A 20,653-nucleotide genomic window follows, 5' to 3' on the forward strand; every position below is an offset into this window, starting at 1 on the left:
ATACACTACCAAATGTAAAATGATTGGCTGGTGGGAAGCTGCTGCATAGCACAGAGAGATCAGCTAGATGCTTTGTGACAACCTAAAAGGGTGGGATAGGGAGGACGGGAGGGAGGCTCAAGAGAGAGGGGATATGGGAATATATGTATACTTATAGGTTAATCACTTTGTTGTACAACAGAAACTAACACAGCATTGTAAAGCAATTATACTCCAATAAAGATACAAAAAAAAAAGATAAAAAAATTTAAAAAAAGAAAAGTCATCTGAGAACTAAAAATAAATAAATAAATCTAAATTGTAGCGAACTAAAAAATAAATTTAAACTTAAAAAAAATAAAAAGAGTGTTTATTTGGCTCAGTGAATTTTCTTTGCTCACTTTGTTTCCCAAGTACAGTATGACAAGAAGAACCCAGTGTGCTTTACCCGGAAATTCACCATTGTTGTAATCAGATATTAAGGCGTGATCAGAAAATAAGCTTAGCAAAGCACAGTTCTGAGAGAGCAGTTAGTTATTGGTTGAGGGGGGAAATTACACATAATTTTGGTGTAAATGAAGAGATCATGCACTTACCAAGGTAGGCCTAAATTGTTTTGGTTTCTTTTTATGAATTTATGAGTTTTATTATATAACTGTTAATTTCTAAAGTGTAATGATTGATAGAGTTTAATTACTTACATATACGTTAAATAACTGGAGATGGTATAACATCAGTACAGCAATTATGAAGATTTCTTATATGAAGTTATGACCATTGGTTTCTAAAACAGGAAGCATATGCCAATGTATTTGTATCATGTCTTCCTTCTCAAGTGCTAAAACCATTTCTGACTCATTGTGATCATTTCTTCATGGAGAAGCATACTATTTGAAAGTGTATTTTACAGGTTTTTACAGAGGCTTAGGTAGTATTTAATTAATTACTAATTTCACTCTAGAGTTTAAATTTATATTTGTTATAATCCTAATTATATTAATTAATATATTAATTATATATTAATATTAATATTATATTATAATATATATTAATAATATAATATATTATATTATAAATATAATATATAGTAATATATTAATTATATATTAATATTAATCCTAATATAGGTAATACGTTACATGGTCTAACAAATCAGATTGAGGCCAAAACATCTCTGCATATTTGCAATGAAATGATAGTTTATATTGATAACTGCAGCTTAAGACAAGCTAAGATCCTAAAGTATCATCTAAAGGAATAATACATTATGCTTAATATAATTTTAATAATAAATGAGGTTTTTTTACTATTCTAATTTTTAAGAGCTGTTAATTCATATATGGTAGGAGCTCTAACTTCCTTATATTTGGTGAACTAAAAACCCTAGTCCTTCAAGCTGCTGGCTAACAGAAACTACTGCATCAGTTTCTTTACAGAGAAAACTAAGCAATAGTTAATTTAAAGATTTTCATCATTAACAATAAAATCAGGGTCAGAGTAGGAATAAAATCTAACGTTCTGGGAAGACATGCATTGTTCATGGAGTCTGGCTTTCCTCCTTTTATTCCATTTCTAGAATTTTATTAGCTCCAAATCTAAGCCCAGAATGAAGCAAAGAAGTTATAAATTCATAAAAAACTCTGAGTTGCATAGCACAGGGAGACCAGCTCGGTGCTTTGTGACCACCTAGAGGGGTGGGATAGGGAGGGTGGGAGGGAGGGAGATGCAAGAGGGAAGAGATATGGGAACATATGTATATGTATAACTGATTCACTTTGTTATAAAGCAGAAACTAACACACCATTGTAAAGCAATTATACTCCAATAAAGATGTTTAAAAAACAATAAAACAAAAAAACTCTGAGTTGGTGAGTTAGGTAACCAGAAACTTCATTTGGAGTGGGGGGTGGTGGAGGCAGGGTGAATCTCAGACGCATGCTTTCTTAGAAGCTGTTAGGGATGTAAAGAATGCTTTATATCGACTAAGTGATAAAAATTCACATCATCATGATATACTTGTTAATATTTTATTTCAGAAGAGTTACATTGTAAATAAGATGGCAAATTCTGAAAGTGTTGAAGAAATGCAAGAAAATTATCAGAGAAATAGGTAAGCTTTGCCGAAATTCTACAAAAACTGTTCTGCAACATCAAATATACCTTACCCTTTTCTCAGCTGTAGCAAAAATGTTTATAGTCTTTTTCCAAAAATAGCAGGGCTGTTTGCATTTTGCTGGACTTCAACATAATCAGTGTTATAAGTGGTTTAATAGTAAATTTAGGAAGTGTAATAGCTACAGGATTTACTGATTTAGTATTTACTTCAGATATTTATTCTTCTGAATTTCTTATAGTTTACCAGCATATAGAGAGAAAATACTTGAATATTTATGTTTTAATTCTCCATGAGTCCTTCATTCCATGTGGTACATAACAAAATATTGGATTCTGATTATTTTTTCAGTAAGTAGGTGTCTATGTGTGTGTTCATATGTGTGTTATAAAATTTCCTACACCTATAATTCATTAATTTAGAGATTTAAAATGGAAATGATTTAAAATCTTTAATTTCCACTTTTACCATAATAATTGTGTTACATTTTGATGTATAAACTGTAAAACGGTAGTGAACCCCTCTAGATCACTATTTATTTAATATTCCTGAAACAAAATTTATCAAAACAAGATAACTTACTAGGTCTTAAGCTTTAAAATCCACATTTGGGTAGGGAGAAGGGGTTGTAGCCTTTATAATCTTGAAGAAATATTTTGTTGTCATCTATGAATCATCTCAGAGAAAGCTGGCCCAATATACAAGTAAATTATTAACTTCAGATGGAATAAAATTAAGTGACTTGTCATTTATCAAAGCCGCCAGAACAATATGTTATAAAGCTGAAGAAAAGACTTGGAAGTTCATCCTTCTGTGACGTCTTTCTTAGAAAATTTAATCTGATCCCCTCCACCCTTCTTTTAAAGTTTCATAATCTTATATGTATGTGTGTGTGTGTGTGTGTGTGTGTGTGTGTGTGTGTGTGTGTGTAATTGACAGATTACAGATTTCTCTGAAATCAATGGGCAAAAATTAACATTCTTCTTCTGGAATTCCTTGAAATGTGAGCTAAGAAATGAAATTTTCAATGGGGGACAAAATTCTCAGTACATTTGTTTAATGTGTATTCAATAGAACTTTCATTTAAAGCTCTCAGTTGCTCTTGAGTAATTTGTTACAAAGGGTTTGAAAATTCAAATCTACCACCTCATACCCATTAGGAAGGCTACTATTAAAAAAATAGTAATAATAAAATAAAACAGAAAATATGAAGTTTTGTTGAGGATATAGAGAAATTCGAACACTTGCGCATGGTTGGTGGGAATGTAAAATGATGCAGTTACTATGGAAAACAGTATGGTGATTCCTCAAGAAATTAAAAATAGAATTACCACATGATCCAGCTTTTCTACTCTTGGATACAAAAGAATTGAAAACAAGGACTTAGAAAGATATTTGTATACCCATATTCATAGCAGTGTTATTCACAATAGCCCAAAAAGTAGAAGAAACCTAAGTGTTCATTGCTGGTGAATGAATGAACAAAGTGTGGGATATATATATATATATATATATATATATATATATATATATACACACACACACACACACACACACAATGGAATAGTATTCAGCCTTAAAAAGGAGGAAAATTCTGACATGTGCTACAACATGGATAAAACTTGAAGACATTATGCTAAGCGAGATAAGCCCTTCAGAAAAAAACAAAATACTGTATGATTCCACTAAAATGGAGTACCTATAGTAGTCAGATTCCTAGAGACAGAAAGTACAATGGTGATTGCCAGTGGCTACGGGGGAGGAGTTATTTAATGGTTATAGAGTTTCAGTTTGGCAAGATGAGAGTTCTATGGGTGATGGTGATGGTAGCACAACGGTGTGATTGTGCTTAATACCACTGAGCTACACACTTAAAAATAGTTAAGATAGTAAGTTCTATGTTATGTGTCTTTTATCACAATAAAAAAAAATTCTACTCCAGATGTGTGTCTTCAGTTGTTACCTAAATAATGTAGAGACAACCAGTGGTGACTTAAACTTTCCCAGTGATTATACTAAAAATCTTTGTACTGTCTATCATTAAGTTTGTTTTTAAAATGTCAACGTTGATATAGACTTGTTACCAATGAGTGAAATTTGACACTTCAACACAATTTTAATTAGAAAATTTTGCAAATTATATTCACATGGTAATCTTTCCATTGTAAACATTTGTTTTCCAGAAAACTGCAAGAACTGCCCAAAGTAAGACAGCAAGTTGTTGGACCTACTGAGATAGTAAGTGAAATTAGTTAGAAAGTATGTCTATGTATCAGAAAATTTTAGAGAATTGTCAGGAGTGCATAGAATGATTGTTTTTGTTTGATAATTTACATCTATTTGGGGAAAAGGGGAATTTTAAGAAAAGAATTCATTAAGCTATTATTTCCAATAGGAAAAATATCAATATATATAAATAACCCATAAGTTCCACAATAAGAGATAAGAAAAATAACACAATATCCATACAATGATCCAATTTTGCCCAAAAAAGCGTGTATATGTGTGTATGTATGTGCAGACAAGTGTGTGTGTGTGTGTGTGTGTGTGTGTGTGTGTGTGCTGCATAAATGTTATCAGAGGTTATTTCTCAGTAGTGGGGAATTATGAGTGACTCTTGCTATTGTATGTTTACATTTCAGTATTTTCCAATGAAAATACATTGAAATGAGTTGCTTTTATTATTTTTAAAATGTTATAAATCCTTTTTAAATAAAAAAAAATTACATAAATATTTTATAAATCCTATGCATCAAAAAGTGTGGCAGCACAATTCTTTGGGGCTATGTTCAAGGAACATTTTCAGACGTGTTCCTAAAACATCACCTCCACCGACCTAACCTCTATGTCAGCCTGGTTGTCATTGTCATTAGAAATACATAGGCAGCAGTGCCTGTTTTTTCAAAAGTCAAAAATTTAAAAACCTGGAAAGTAGCAGAACGTGACAAGCTTTATCAAGGAGATAACACACTATTCTAGGGGAAGGTGGAGAAGCAGATACCTTCTTATCATCTGTAGTACTGAGTACAATGCTATGGCAGTTACTCCATAAATATTTATTAGCTATTGCACGAGTGAATGGAAAAACATGAAATTTTCTCAATATCCATTCATAAAATACGTACTAAATTCCTTTTGCTGCTATTCAAATCTAATTTTATTTCAATACCTTATACGTTTTATCTTGACCCCTCTCAGTAAGATAAATAATCCACTTTTTCAAGTTTTGTTCATGTTTTGGTTTTGGAATAGTGCTGTAGGGACCCATTATAGCATAGACTACAAAGTGTTCACTATTTGACTTTCAGGTATTCCTTTCTCATTCCAAACAGCCTTAAAATTATCATAGACCCTTATTTACAGCATAGATGTTGTCCTGGATACAAAAAATTTGAGGAATTTAAAATAAGAATGAAAAATATGATTCATTACATTTGGTGAACTAATTTTTACTAGATAGTTACTGTTCTCTGCACTTAGTTGTGTCATTGCTGTTGCGTTGATACACCTAGGGAACTGAAAATTTGAAGATCAACTTTCATAAGGCAAGATATTTCATTAAGCCAAGATATTGTCCTTACAGACTTTTCAAATATCATAATTTATTTCAGAATCAACCAAATGGAAGGAAGTTTCTGGTTTATATGCACATCTGACCTGGCTTGTGTCACAGATCTACAATTTGTACTGATTTTTCTACCTTATTTTTCAATAGTTTCTCCAAAGTACATTGTAAACACTTAAGATCAAGGGCTTTTTTTTACTTCATATATAAATACTTATCCATGATTTTATACATTTATTTGGCCTCTTAATTTGTAAAATAACATGTACTTGATGGCAAAAACTGTAGGTTGGTTTTTGGTGTTTGTTTTTTTTTTTTTATTTTTTTTAATTAGAAGACTATCCTTTATTTATTTATTTATTTTTGCTGTGTTGGGTCTTCGGTTCGTGCGAGGGCTTTCTCCAGTTGCGGCAAGCGGGGACCACTCCTCACTGCGGTGTGGGGACCGCTCTTCATCGCAGTGCGCGGGCCTCTCTCCATCGCGGCCCCTCCCGTTGCGGGGCACAGGCTCCAGACGCGCAGGCTCAGCAATTGTGGCTCACGGGCCCAGCTGCTCCGTGGCATGTGGGATCTTCCCAGACCAGGGCTCGAACCCGTGTCCCCTGCATTAGCAGGCAGATTCTCAACCACTGCGCCACCAGGGAAGCCCTTGGTGTTTGTTTTTAACAGCTATCATGCTACCATGTTTTATTTGTTTTCCTCAGTTTCTCATTGCTGATGGACTGGACATCACACTCATGATCCTAGGATTACTAGCATCACTAGTAAATGGGGCCTGTCTTCCTGTAATGTCACTGATTTTAGGAGAAATGAGTGACAGCCTTATCAGTGGATGTCTAGTCAAAACCAACACAAGTGAGTACAAGTGAGAAATGAGTGACAGTCTTATCAGTGGATGTCTAGTCAAAACCAACACAAGTGAGTACAATATTTACTTTTCTATATTGCTGGGGACTCAAAAGCATTAAATAAAACAAACATTAAACTCATAATACAGATTATTTTCTTGTCAAACAATATCTATATAATATTTAAGTCATTTATTCTTCTGTATTGCCAGAGACCAAAGAACCAAAATCTATATTTGTCAAAATTCTTCAAAGAAACAGAACCAATACAATGTGTGTGTGTGTGTCTGTGTGTGTGTTTATGTAGAGAGAGAGGGAGAGGGAGAGAGAGAGAGATTTGTTTTAAGAAATTGGTTCACACAATTATGGAAGCTGGCAAGTCCAAAATCTGTAAGGTGAGTTGACAGGCTGGAGACCATCTGTGCCCTATTTGACTTTAAATACTAATTCATACCCTCTTATTTTCCATCCAAAGCCTAATTTTTCAAATGCCCCAGTCTTGTTTAAGTGAATAAATCCATAGCTTCCATCTTCCATGTGAGGATATCCTGTCTACACAGTTATTAATTTTTTGATATTTTAATGATAGAAGGTGAAGATGTCACTTTGTAAAACAAATGGAACTGCCAATTCATTGAGCAGATATTTATTGATTGCCAAATATGTCTCTCTCTCTCTCTCCCTCTCTCTCTGAATGAGTGAGTGAAGAAAAGGAAGGAGGGAGGGAGGGAAGCAGGGCAGGAGGGAGAAAGAATAAGCCTAGCAACCTAAGGCAGTCTGTTTAGGAGTACTCCTTTGGTTAGATCTGCTCTATAATTGATTGCTTAGTCAGCTTTAGATAGGATAGTCAATACATACCTGACTGACATTACTGAATTTTAATTTTGTTTTTGTTTAAGGCTTCTCCATGTTTCTCGAGTTTCATTGTGTGTTTTTTCAAATGTAATGAACACATAAAGAGGTTGATAAAGATTTAGATAAATACATGGATATTATTGGTATAACATATTATTAAAGAGAAGTGGAGATATTAAGGCATATGTCCTCAACCTTCTAACATTTGTTTTCTAAAGAATAATAGAGGAGGATTTTTTTTGCTCCTACAATTGAAAATATGAATAATAACTATCATATTGATCAGAGGCCCATTTTTATGCCAGCACCGAACTTTTGCACATTCTACGTCTATTAATATAATCTCCGGCTTCCCTGGTGGCGCAGTGGTTGAGAATCTGCCTGCCAATGCAGGGGACACGGGTTCAAGCCCTGGTTTGGGAAGATCCCACATGCCGCAGAGCAACTAGGCCCGTGAGCCACAACTACTGAGCCTGCGCGTCTGGAGCCTGTGCTCCGCAACAAGAGAGGCCGTGACAGTGAGAGGCCCACGCACCGCGATGAAGAGTGGCCCCCGCTCGCCGCAACTAGAGAAAGCCCTCGCACGGAAACGAAGACCCAACACAACCAAAAGTAAATAAATAAATAAAATTTAAATATATATATATATAAAATCTCCAAAATGACATTATGCCATTTTTATGTGACTGTAGGAACCACTTTTAGAAACAATATGTATTCTCTTTATTAACTCAGTTAAATTTCATTAAAACTTTCTACTGAGTTTTAATACTTCTATGTCAATTCTGATATTTGTAATAAGCTGCTTTAAAATGCTTTCTACCACAATTCCAAAAATGGAATAAAGGAAAAATGATTGTTTGCACATAAATAAAGATCATAGACATCATCATATGTGAGGCTACTGTGGTTATGTAAGATATGAAGAGCATGTTGTCTGCAATTTATTACAAATGTTTATTATGGCCATTTAAGAAAGAAAATTATGATAGTTGATATCAACCACTGTTTTGTGCTGTTGGTAAAATTACAACCTTGGTATACTAATTAATGTATGATGTAGTTTTTCCTAGAATATATATAGAAAAGTTTACATGGCAAACTGGTAAACCAAGGATTATTTAAATACCATTTTATGATGTTGCTATCCTTGTTATACCCAACAAATTTCAATGAGCTTCTTTTAAATTTTTCCTGTGACTCCTACCTCTACAACTTTCATTTGTGTTCTTGCTTTTCTTGGATTTTCTAAATTACTCCCTGGGGTATCTCAAACTGAATTCTAAATGCATAATTTTGACAGGAAAGGAAAATTCTGTTACTTACGTACCTGTTACCTGAAATCAGAGATGTCCTAAAGAATTCTTTCCACATATGAGCTACATGGTTAATATTTCCTTGTAATTTTTCATGTTGCATGTGTGCTTCCTGAAACCAGAGATAATAATTGCAAATTTTAGGTTAAAGAATAGAAAATAAGATGATCATTAACCAGTGTGTAGTCATTAAGTCCATTTTCTTGAGAAGGGACTATATTTGGTTTGGAGGGCTATGTATAAAAGACGTCATGGCCAATTATAAATTTATTAATTTCCTTTATAATTTAAAAAACTTTTTTACAGCAAATTATCGGAACTGTACTCAGTCTCAAGATAAGGTGAATGAAGATATGATTGTGTAAGTCCAAATGAAATGTTAATATCATATTCATTGCATGCTGCTTTATTCAATACTTATAAGGAAGAAAACTGAAATGTTTGTCTGATCATTAATATTACATATAAATGAGTAAAGCAAACATGTCCTCATCTTTCATTTGGTATAGAAAATATAATTACACATTATAATTGTGTAATTATAATTTCTTCTCCTACTTGAAAGGTATATAAGTTCATATGCTTTCAGTTTTGACAAAATTGTCATCAATAGAAATGTTGTTTTGGGATTTGCATTTTTACATAAATTTTGTTTCCTAGAACTGAAGGTACATAACCTAGAGGTTAAATGACTAGTTTTTCCTTTTTAAAATTTTTTTCTTACAAAACTTACAGAAAAATGCCACTTCTGTAAACTTTAAAAGCCAAGAAGATGTGTGCAACAAATAGTAAAATAAAAAAACAGAGTAAAGTTTTATTCAGACTAATTTTGGAGACTAATTATTCAGACTATTATAGTAAAGTTGTATTCAGACTAAAAATTATAAAGTCTGAAATAGATAATTTATTATCATTTTGTTTTTGTAAGCTTGTGTATTAAGCAGTATGCTTTCCTCTGTCACATGTGTTGAGTTTGTTAGAGAAATGCAACCTTACTGAGTATATTCACTGGATTTCAGTAGTGCCTCACTGAAACTAACAGAGTCTTATCAGACCTAAGTGATCTCTTATTCTTTTCCCCCAAAAATGAAGCCTCCATCCTACACAACCCCAAGAGACATCCATCACATTGTAGTGACACCCTCTGGGCCATAATTCTTGACCTTCCACAGTTAGCCACAGCCTCATGTGACTACTTAATCATCAATTAATTAAAATTAGATAAAATTTAAAATTCAGTTTCTCATTCTCAGTCACTTGCCAAGTGTTCAAGTCACATATGGCTGGCTGCCATATTGTACAGCACAAATATGGAACATTTTCTTCATCACAGAACGTTCTATTGGACAGTGCTGCTCTGGACTACAGTGTGAATAATGCTGCCTCAAGTTGTGCTTTGCTGCAGTCTCGACTTTCTTTGAGGGAAAGTTTCTATTTTTAGCACTTTTTTTTTTTTTAATTATTTATTTATTTATTTATTTATGGCTGTGTTGGATCTTCATTTCTGTGCGAGGGCTTTCTCTAGTTGTGGCAAGTGGGGTCCACTCTTTACCGCGGTGCGTGGGCCTCTCATTATCGTGGCCTCTCTTGTTGCGGAGCACAGGCTCCAGACACTCAGGCTCAGTAATTGTGGCTCACGGGCCCAGCCGCTCCGTGGCATGTGGGATCTTCCCAGACCAGGGCTCGAACCCGTGTCCCCTGCATTGACAGGCAGATTCTCAACCACTGCGCCACCAGGGAAGCCCCTAGCACATTTTACATAAAGTTTATTTATGTTCCATCTTTTAAAAATTCCTGATTAGGATCCAGGAACTGCCTTCTACTGAATTCTGGTCTTACGATATTAAAGCAGGGTTCTGATGTTACAATCATTAAGTATGAGTTCCTTACAAAAAAGTTTGGAACTTTTAAAAATAGGAGCATCTATCTTAAAAACATAATAAAAGGGAGAATAAGATATGTCGATGTAATCTATGTATGGTTATTAAGAGATTACTAAACTTATAAGGAAACATTCTTAACATTTATAATGTTGTATTTGTTATGCTATTGTTTCTCAAACCAGTGTACTGCTTTGGAAATATTTGAGGTATATGGTGAAGAAGGGTTCCATAGTCAAAATGGTTCAGAAAACACTGTATATGACAGCCTCCTTGGATACACTTAGGACAGATAAGCATACTTAAGGCTCAATTTAATCAAAGTTTTCCAAACCTGTTTGACTATGGAAACTAAACATCCTGCTGAGCCAATGTTTTGATGAACACATTTCTGGGAAACCTTGTTTTATATAACTTTTTTGGTGGGGATAAGATAATACCTCTTACATCTATAATAATCAAGAACTGAAAAATGTTATTTTACCTATTTTCCAAAGACAATGACTCATGGTTTTATGTAATTTTAATGTTTTAATGTTGTCTGTGCCTTTGTCTTACTTATCAGACAATTATTCTGAAAATAAGATTCCTCCTTTGCAATCAATCCCCATTTCCACCCCCAGCCCCAAGCAACTTCTTATCTGCTATCTTTAAAGATTTGCATTTTTTAGACATTACATGTGCTTGGAAACATACATGTAGGGTTTTGCACCTGGCTTCTTTTATTAAGTGCAATGATTTTGAAGTTCACCCATGCTATGATGTGTATCAGTAGTTGGTTCCTTTTCATTGCTTAATAGTAATCCATTGCAAGGATAGATCATGTTTTGTTTATCTGTTCACCAGATGATGGACTTCTGGAGTGTTTCCATTTTTTTTGCTATTTAAAAATAAGGAATCTATGAACACTGATATATAAATCTTTGTGTGGACATATGTTTTTATTTCTCTTGGGTAGATACCTAGGAGTAGAATTGCTGGGTCATATGGTAAGTTTATGTTTATCTTTTTAAGAAGCTGCCAAACTGTTTTCCAAAGTGGATATATCATTTTACTTTCCCACCAACAATGTGTAACTGTTCCAGTTTCTCCACATCTTCACCAACACTTGTCATTGTCTTTTTTATTATAGCCATTTTGTAGGTATGACGTGGTATCGTATTGTGACTTTAATTTTATTTCCCGAATGAGCATTTATTTACTCTTTAAGCATTCATATATTTCTATGGTGAAGCGCATATTCAAATATTTTGCCTATTTTATAGTGTTGTTTGTCTTAACGTTGAATTCTGAAAGTTCTTTGTAAATTCTAGATACAAGTTCTTTGTCAGATATATGATTGGCATATATTTTCTCCTAATGTGTGGCTAGTCTTTTCATTTTCTTAAAGATTCCTTTTGAAACAGAAAAGTTTTAAATTTGATTAGGTACAGTTTATCAGGTTTTTCTTTTATGGATTTTCCTTTTGGATTTAAGAATTCTTTGCATAGGATCGTGAAGAGTCTCTTCTACATTTTCTTCTAGAAATTTCAACATTTTAGCTCAGACACTTAGGTCTATGATCCATTTTGAGTTCATTTTTGCGACTGTTGTGAGGTAAGGGTCTCACTTCTTTTTTGCACTTCTTTTTTTCATTTGTCCCAAGACTGTTTCTTGAAAAAACTATTTTTTTTCTACATTGAATTGCCTTGACACCTTTGCTAAAAATAAAATGCCCATAAGTATAAGGGCTAGCTTCTGTTCTCTCATTTTTGTTGCATTTATTGACAGTCTGTCCTTATGCTGGTATCACACTGCCTTGAGTACTATAGTTTTAGAGTTTAAATAAATAAATAAATTTTAAAAAATCAGGAAATGAAAGTCCTCCAACTTCGATCTTCTTTTTAGACATTTCATTTCCACATATATTTCTACATATATTTTGGGATTACTCTTCAAATTCTGCAAAATAGCCTGCTGGGATTTTGACAGGGATTAATTGAATCTATAGATTAAGTTGGGCAGATTGTCATCTTAACAACATTGCGTCTTCCAATCCATTTATTCAGATCTTCTTTAATTTCTCCCAACAATATTTTGTAGTTTTCGGTGTACAAGTCTTTATTTTCTCCTTTGCATTTGATCTTTTAGCCCAGTTTTCTCTTATAATATTGCAAACATTTTCCCCACAACATTAAAAAAAAGTTCAATAAGATTTCTATTAAACCTATAGTGTTCTATGCTGCCCTTGAACAGTCCCTCTTATTAGAAAACAGTCAGTTCTCGTTATTGTAATAATTATGTTCTATTAAAGTCATCATGAACACTGAATTAGCAAATACGGAACCATTGCTTCCTGGTTTCTGTGAACCTCCAGTCACAACATCTTCATCAATCGATTATCACTGAACTCACGGTCAACAGCACTGTAACTCATGTCTGAACGACGCTTATCTAACACACGTATTTTCACGTGCCATAGGGCACATCGCAGCTTCCTTGCACTTAGGAACACTAGACAGCACTTCAGCATGCTTCTTGAGAGTCGTTTTAAACAGTGAAAACATCAACAAAAAGCACAAAAATTAGAAAAACTTGCCACTACCTAGATCACAAAAATGACACTTGTTTACAGTATGAGGGCACAAACAAAAAAGCAGAGTGTTGCCTTGTTCAGCCTGAGCTGGGAGTACCTGTGTTGGGTGACTCAAAATTTTTGCCACCCTACACATGTCCATAAATAACAATGAAAACAACAAACATTGATTTTTGGATTACAAATAAATTTCATTGAGCAGGCACATTTGCCAACACAGAATCTGGGAATAATGAGACTCAAGTGTATGGTCCTCTGTGCTTTTCTTGATACTTTAGCCTCCTGGATTTCCAACTACCTCATTGGCCACTTCTCAGCTTTCTTTACTGGCTCTTTGCCTTCACCTTAAACTCTACCATGTTTGGAGAGTCCCTGAGCTCAGTCTTTTGTCCTCTTTTTTATCTATACTTTATTCTCTGTCTCTGTGGATGATCTCAGCCAATACTTTGTTTTAATTGCCACCTATAAGCTGGTGACTTTCAAATTTCCATCTCCAGCCTATACCCCTCTCCAGCACTTCAGACTCTCATTTTCAACTTACTTGATATCCACTTTGACGTTTAATATGCATGTCAGACTTATGTCTAAATCAAAACACTTGAGATCTCCTGCAAATCTGTTCCTGTCTCAGTCTCCCACATCTGTAAATGGCACCCCATTCACTTAGTTGCTGAAGACAAAATCTAAGGAGTTATCCTTACTTTCTTCCCTTCCTGCATTCCTCACATCCAGTACATTGGCAATTCTTGTTTGTTGTTGTATTTCCAAAATATATCTAGAATCTGTCTACTTCTTTGCAATCAGCTTCTACCATCTACATCCAAGCCTCCATTCTTCTCACCTTGACCACTGCAATAACCTCCTAACTAAACTGTCTGTTTTGCTTTGTTGTAACCTCCATCCATTCTCCACAGAGGACCCAGAGTAATATTTTTAAAATTTGAATAGATAAGAACATTCTACGCTTAAATGGTCTTCTGTTTCTCTTGGAAGAAAACCTGTACAATGCACCATAGCTAAGAGCCCTATGATATGCCAAATTCTCCAGCCTCATAATTTCATAACTCTTTGGACTTCTTTTCTTCTGGGAACATGCTAAGCTCTTTCCTGCTTCTGACCTTATTACTTGCTTTTCTCTGTCCCTGGAATGCTCTTCTTCTTGCTTTTTTATGGCTGGCTCCATTTCTCCTTTTGGATCCCAGCCATAATATCATTTCCTCAAAGAAATTTTTCTTAATCACTCTTTTTATCTTCACTAGCTCTCCCAACTCACCTTTACCCACCAGTTATTCCATGACCTATCACCCTGTTTACTTTCCTCATAGAACAACTTGAAATTCTTTTTCTTTGTGTGTTGTCTGTCTCCTCCCACAGGAATGTAAACTCTTCACGAATAGGGACTTCTTATCTTGCTCTTTAAGGTATTTATTTCTAGAACTTCATACTAGTGGGCACCCAGTATAGGTTTATTAAATGATTACATTTCTCTTTCTTTTTAACTGAAGTAACATTGGTTTATAACATTATATAAGTTTCATTATAATTATAATGAAACATTATAATTCAACTTCTGTATATACTACAGCATACTCACCACCAAAAGTTTAGTTTCCATTCATCACCACACAGTTGACTCCCTTCACCCATTTCACCCTCTTCCCATTCCCTTCACCTCTGGTAATCACTACTCTGTTCTCTGTATCTATGTGTTGTTTTGCTTTGTTTGTTCATTTATTTTGCTTTTTAAAAATATTCCACATATGAGTGAAATCATGCAGTATTTGTCTATCTCCATCTGACTTATTTCACTTAGCATAATATCCTCAAGGTCCACCCATGTTGCTGCAGATGGAAAGATTTTTTCTTTTTTATGGCTGAGTAGTATTCCACTGTGTGTGTGTGTGTGTGTGTGTGTGTGTGTGTGTGTGTGTGTGTGTGTGTGTGTGTATACTACATCTTCTTTAGCCATTCATCCATCGGTGGGCACTTAGATTGGTTTCATATCTTGGCTATTGTAAATAATGCTGTGATGAATGCAGAAGTGCATATGTCTTTTCAAATTAGTGGTTTTGACTTCTTCAGATAAATACCCAGATTGGAATAGCTGGATCATATGATAGTTTTATTCTTAATTATTTGAGGAATCTCCATACTGTTTTGCATAGTGGTTTCGCCAATTTAAATTCCCACCGACAGTGCACAAGGGTTCCCTTTTCTCCACATCCTCACCAACACTTGTTATTTCTTGTCTTTGTATAATAGCCATTCTGATGGAAGTGAGGTGATATCTCATTGTGGTTTTGATTTACATTTCCCTGATGATTAGCGACGTTGAACATCTTTTCATGTGTCTCTTGGCCATTTGTATGCATTCTTTGGAAAAATGTCTACTCAGATCCTCTGCCCATTTTTCAGTTGGGTTGTTTGTTTTTTCGTTGTTGATTTTTATGAATTCTTTATATATTTTGGATGTTAACCCTTTATTGGATATATGACTTACAGATATCTTCCTCCGTTCAGTAGGTCATCTTTTCATTTTGTTGATAATTTCCTTTGTTGTGCAAAACTTTTTAGTTCAGTGTAGTCCCATTTGTTTATTTGAAAGGTTGTCTGATTCTAAGAATGTATCCATTTCTTCTAGGTTGTCCAATTTGTTGGCAAACAGCTGTTCATTATATTCTCTTATAATCCTTTGTATTTCTGTGGTATCTCGTGATTTCTCCTCTTTTGTTTCTGATTTTGTTTATCTGAGCCTTTTCTTTTTTCTTAGTGAGTCTAGCTAAAGGCCTGTCAATTTTGTTTATCTTTTCAAAGAACCAGCTCTTAGTTTCATTGATCTTTTCCATTGTCTTTTTAGTCTCTATTTCATTTATTTCTGCTCTGATTTTTATTATTTCCTTCCTTCTACTGACTTTGGGCTTCATTTGTTTTCTTTTTCTAGTTCCTTTAGGTGTTAAGCTAGATTGTTTATTTGAGATTTTTCTTGTTTATAGGCCTGCTATAAACTTCCCCTTAGTACCCCTTAGTATCGCATTTGCTGCATCCCATAGATTTTGGTATGAAATGACTACATTTCTTATCTGGTCTCCTACTGGTAGCTATTTAGAATGTTTTCAGTTTTATGTATTATAATTAATGCTATAATGAACAATCATTTAGATTAATCTTTGAACATATTTCCTTAGGGTAAATTCCTTAAGTTGAATTTTGGATTTAAGTATATGTATTTAAAGAATTTTATAAAAAGCTTTTGACTACTATCATTTCTTTACCCTCCTTTTCTACATACAGCTATCATAATTACATCAATGTAACATTTTCAAATGAAAGTATTAAAAATATGGACAGAAGCTATAAGTAGCAAATATGTTTTGAAATGCTAATCTTTGCTAATAATATAAGAGAGACATACTCTAAACGTCTTACAAGGGTAACCGAGATTCCTACATCAGCATACTTCAGTCTTTCTCATGGTGGTTTATTTTTAGTTATCTTATAGGCTTTAGCCCAAATTCTCTTAATCAAATATTATGACAGATTTCATTTTTTTGGTAACAAGGGAAAAAAGTTGTGCTTCAGTCTCACTAAAATTTCCAATAATCTTTTTTTCAGGTTGATCCTGTATTATGTTGGAATAGGAGTTACTACCATGGTTTTTGGCTACATACAGATTTCCTTTTGGGTTATGACTGCAGCTCGACAGACCACGAGAATTTGAAAACAGTTTTTTCATTCAATTTTGTCTCAGGACATCAGCTGGTTTGACAGTTGTGACATCGGTGAACTTAATACTCGCATGACTGAGTAAGAGGATGGATGTGCAGTTTATCAACTTTGTTCTCATATATGATGTATAAATGACTTAACTGCATTTATTTTCTTGTTTCAGTGACATCAACAAAATCAATGATGGTATCGGAGACAAGATTGCTCTGTTGTTTCAAAACATGTCTACTTTTTCTGTTGGCCTGGCGATTGGTTTGGTGAAGGGCTGGAAACTCACCCTGGTGACTCTGTCCACATCACCTCTTATAATTGCTTCAGCAGCCATGTTTTCTAGGGTAGGCAAGATGACTAATGTAGTGTTAACTGGAAGCAGGAATGTGAACTAGATATTTTACTGAGTTTGTATTTTAAAAAAAGGCATTTCTATTTTTTTTTCTGTGTCCCAAAATAGGAAGGAATATTAACTACCTTTCTATCTTCAAGTTATTTGGCTACAATGAGGTTTGGTTTTAATACCTTACTAACATTTTAAAACATTCCTCTTCATTTAGAACCTAATGCAGTTTCAAATAATAGCATGGATAAAGCTTTATGCTCTTATACATTGAATGCTGGGAAAGCCTTGTGTTGTCTAAATTCCCAGATAAATGTGTTTCAATTCATTTCACTAGAACAGAATGAGAAAATCCTAAAACAGTAAACACCTGAGCTATTATGTGACTATTTTATGTCAGCCATTTCAAGTTTATATTTTTATAAGGCTCTGAATTACCATTTAAAACGTCTGCTAATGTATATTTTTATGTAGTATGTAAATCTGTTTCAATTTTTTAAAACAAACTTTGTATTTACATTTAAATTATATTTTTAGCACTGTTATACTGTATTAATCTTAATCTCTTTACAAGATATTAATCTATTTACAGCCTGGTTTTGAAACCAATGCTATTTATGCAAGGCAAAATATATATATCTCTGCCAGTATAGTTCTACCAACGTGTATACCCATTTCCTAGATTGGAGGCACAGTGTACTCTTAAGAGATGGAGTTTTGTTTTGTTTTGGGGTTTTTTTGGAGTTTAAAATTTTTCAAAGCCAGTTGCTCTTTATGGAAGTCGAAGCCATAAAATTCGCTGAGTTTATTTGCTAGCAACATACAAATTCAACCAAACAAGAATTTTCAGCAATAAAAATATCCTGTGGGGCTTCCCTGGTGGCGCAGTGGTTGAGAATCTGCCTGCCAATGCAGGGGACGCGGGTTCGAGCCCTGGTCTGGGAAGATCCCACATGCCGCGGAGCGACTGGGCCCGTGAGCCACAATTGCTGAGCCTGCGCGTCTGGAGCCTGTGCTTCGCAACAAGAGAGGCCGCGATGGTGAGAGCCCCGTGCACGGCGATGAAGAGTGGCCCCCACTTGCCGCAACTGGAGAAAGCCCTCGCACAGAAACGAAGACCCACCACAGCTATAAATAAATAAATAATTAATTAATTAAAAAAAAAATATATCCTGTGTTTGAATAATTCCTTCACAATAGACTTGGGTGTATAGACAACAGATCTTTATTTAGTGTGACTTCTAGTGTTGACCTTGTAACCCTTGTCAAAATCTTCATCCCCAGCTTATTTGAAATGAGGACCCCTCAGTAGGAAGATTACCCACAGTATGTTACTAAAATCAGAGCCTTAACTGCCCAAGAAGTGAAGTGGACAATGAGTTTTAAAAGAACAGCAGTGGGGAAACTAAGGTCTGCTATTGCTGTTAACTAATTGCAAGTAGGAAGCAAGTAAAGTCAAAATTACCTAAATGACTAAAGAAGCCAGGCTGATGGTTTCTAGCATCCTTTAATTCAATTTAATTGGGCAAATACATATTGAATACTGGCTATGTACAAGGTTTTTTGCTATGTGCAGCTTCCCCTCCAGTGACAGCTGTTTTATTAAGTGAATCCAGTAAATAATAAGTATTACTCAGTTTATACTACCTTCTGCTTTAACAAACACCTGTGCATGTCTTACATAAAATTAGTTCCAATTATGTGGAATGTATTTTGAAAATGGATAGATTTGTTATATGAGCAAGCCGTAGTTACAGACTCACAACTCTGAAGACAATTTCCTTTCTTCCTTTCATTGAACTCTTATGCTAATTACTAGATTAAATCCTTTACCAATTAAAGGAATAGTAAGTGGGGTGTATAATAAAGAAAAAGGCACATTCTGATTAAAGTTTTTGATAAATCTGGTAAACCTGAATAATATCACCAGGAATGATAGTCTCCTCTCTCTCTCTATCTCCCTCTCTCTCTCTATCTCCCTCTCTCTCTCTCTCTCTCTAAAATCTCACATTTTACTATGTGGCAATACACTGTTTACTAGACAGGCTGCATTATGCAGTATTAGTTTCAGGAGTCATATTCCTCTTCCTGCCACAGCTCTGTGACTCATACCCTCTGGAAGTGTTGTTTTTTCCATAATAACAAATCAAATCAAGTCACATCAGGCACACTGATTTCCAGGGTGCACGTAAGAAGAACTCTGTCCCTAATATCCTTCTCCAAATCAAATTTTTCCAAATTGTATTAATATAGATACTCATTTTCTAAGCTTTTAAAAACACAGAGAAAAAACAGTGAAGCTCTTTTAGAAGGAAAAATAGAGATTTAGACTCTAGGTTACGTTAAGCTAAGCTTGTTCACTGCAGTGAGACTTTAAAAAGTCAATATCTGTGACCATTGGTTTCCTCATTTGCAAACTGATGGGGTTAGAATAAGTGATAAGTACCTCTTCAATAGTAAAATTTTGTTATTCTAGATTCTACCTGAATTAAATTCTCTGCGCCTTGTTACTACCCCAGGTTATTCTTTTTTTTTTCTTTTCTGATAATCAATCACACTTTAATTTTTTACTGGGGTATAATTTACAATGTTGTGTTAGTTTCAGGTGTACAGCAATGTGAATCTGTTATACATATACATATAGCCACTCTTTTTTAGCTTCTTTTCCCATATAGGCCATTACAGAGTATTGAGTAGAGTTCCCTGTGCTATACAGCAGGTCCTCATTAGTTATCTATTTTATATATAGTAGTGTGTATGTGTCATTCCCAATCTTCCAATTTATCCCTCCCCTCTCCTTCCCCCTTGGTCACCATAAGTTTATTTTTTATCTGTAACTCTATTTCTGTTTTGGAGATAAGTTCATATGTTGCCTTTTTTTAGATTCCACATATATGCAATATCATGTGATATTTGTCCATCCCAGGTTATTCTTTGGTTAACTGTGGTCTTTGTTTATTACAGGTAGTTATCTCATTGTCCAGTAAGGAATTAAATGCTTATTCCAAAGCTGGGGCTGTAGCAGAAGAAGTCTTGTCATCAATCCGAAGAGTCGTAGCCTTTCGGGCCCAGGAAAAAGAAATTCAAAGGTCTGTTCCTTTAATTATGATAATATCTGCTTGGTTTTATTTTCCCCCAAGGCTATTATATTGTGTTTTGGCTTTTTAAGGTATACACAGAATCTAAAAGATGCAAAGAATGTTGGCATGAAAAAAGCTGTAGCTTCGAAACTCTCTTTTGGTGCTGTGTACTTCTTTATGAATGGAACCTACGGACTTGCTTTTTGGTATGGAACCTCCTTGATTCTTAGTGGAGAACCTGAGTATACCATCGGAACTGTTCTTGCTGTAAGTCTTATTTGAGAACAAAGGTAACTGGCCTAGATAATCTTTTCTTACCTAGAATTTATTAAAAATTTCTCTTTGAATGACTGAATGTTTGAAGATGAGTGTTTTTAATAAA

The 20,653-nt window shown here is 34.4% G+C and overlaps 1 protein-coding gene across 1 annotated transcript in view; it reads left to right on the forward strand.

The window, feature by feature from the left end:
* The first annotated feature begins 2,036 nt into the window (after positions 1-2,036).
* Positions 2,037-20,653, forward strand: part of ABCB5 (ATP binding cassette subfamily B member 5) — a 107,875-nt gene continuing 89,258 nt past the window's right edge. The window contains 8 exon segments of the mRNA XM_028166952.2: positions 2,037-2,089; positions 4,276-4,330; positions 6,362-6,512; positions 8,983-9,037; positions 16,744-16,935; positions 17,021-17,192; positions 20,156-20,280; positions 20,361-20,561. Coding sequence (XP_028022753.2) covers positions 2,037-2,089; positions 4,276-4,330; positions 6,362-6,512; positions 8,983-9,037; positions 16,744-16,935; positions 17,021-17,192; positions 20,156-20,280; positions 20,361-20,561 — 1,004 coding nt within the window.

This window comes from Balaenoptera acutorostrata, chromosome 7 (assembly GCF_949987535.1).
Source record: "Balaenoptera acutorostrata chromosome 7, mBalAcu1.1, whole genome shotgun sequence".
NCBI lineage: Eukaryota > Metazoa > Chordata > Mammalia > Artiodactyla > Balaenopteridae > Balaenoptera > Balaenoptera acutorostrata.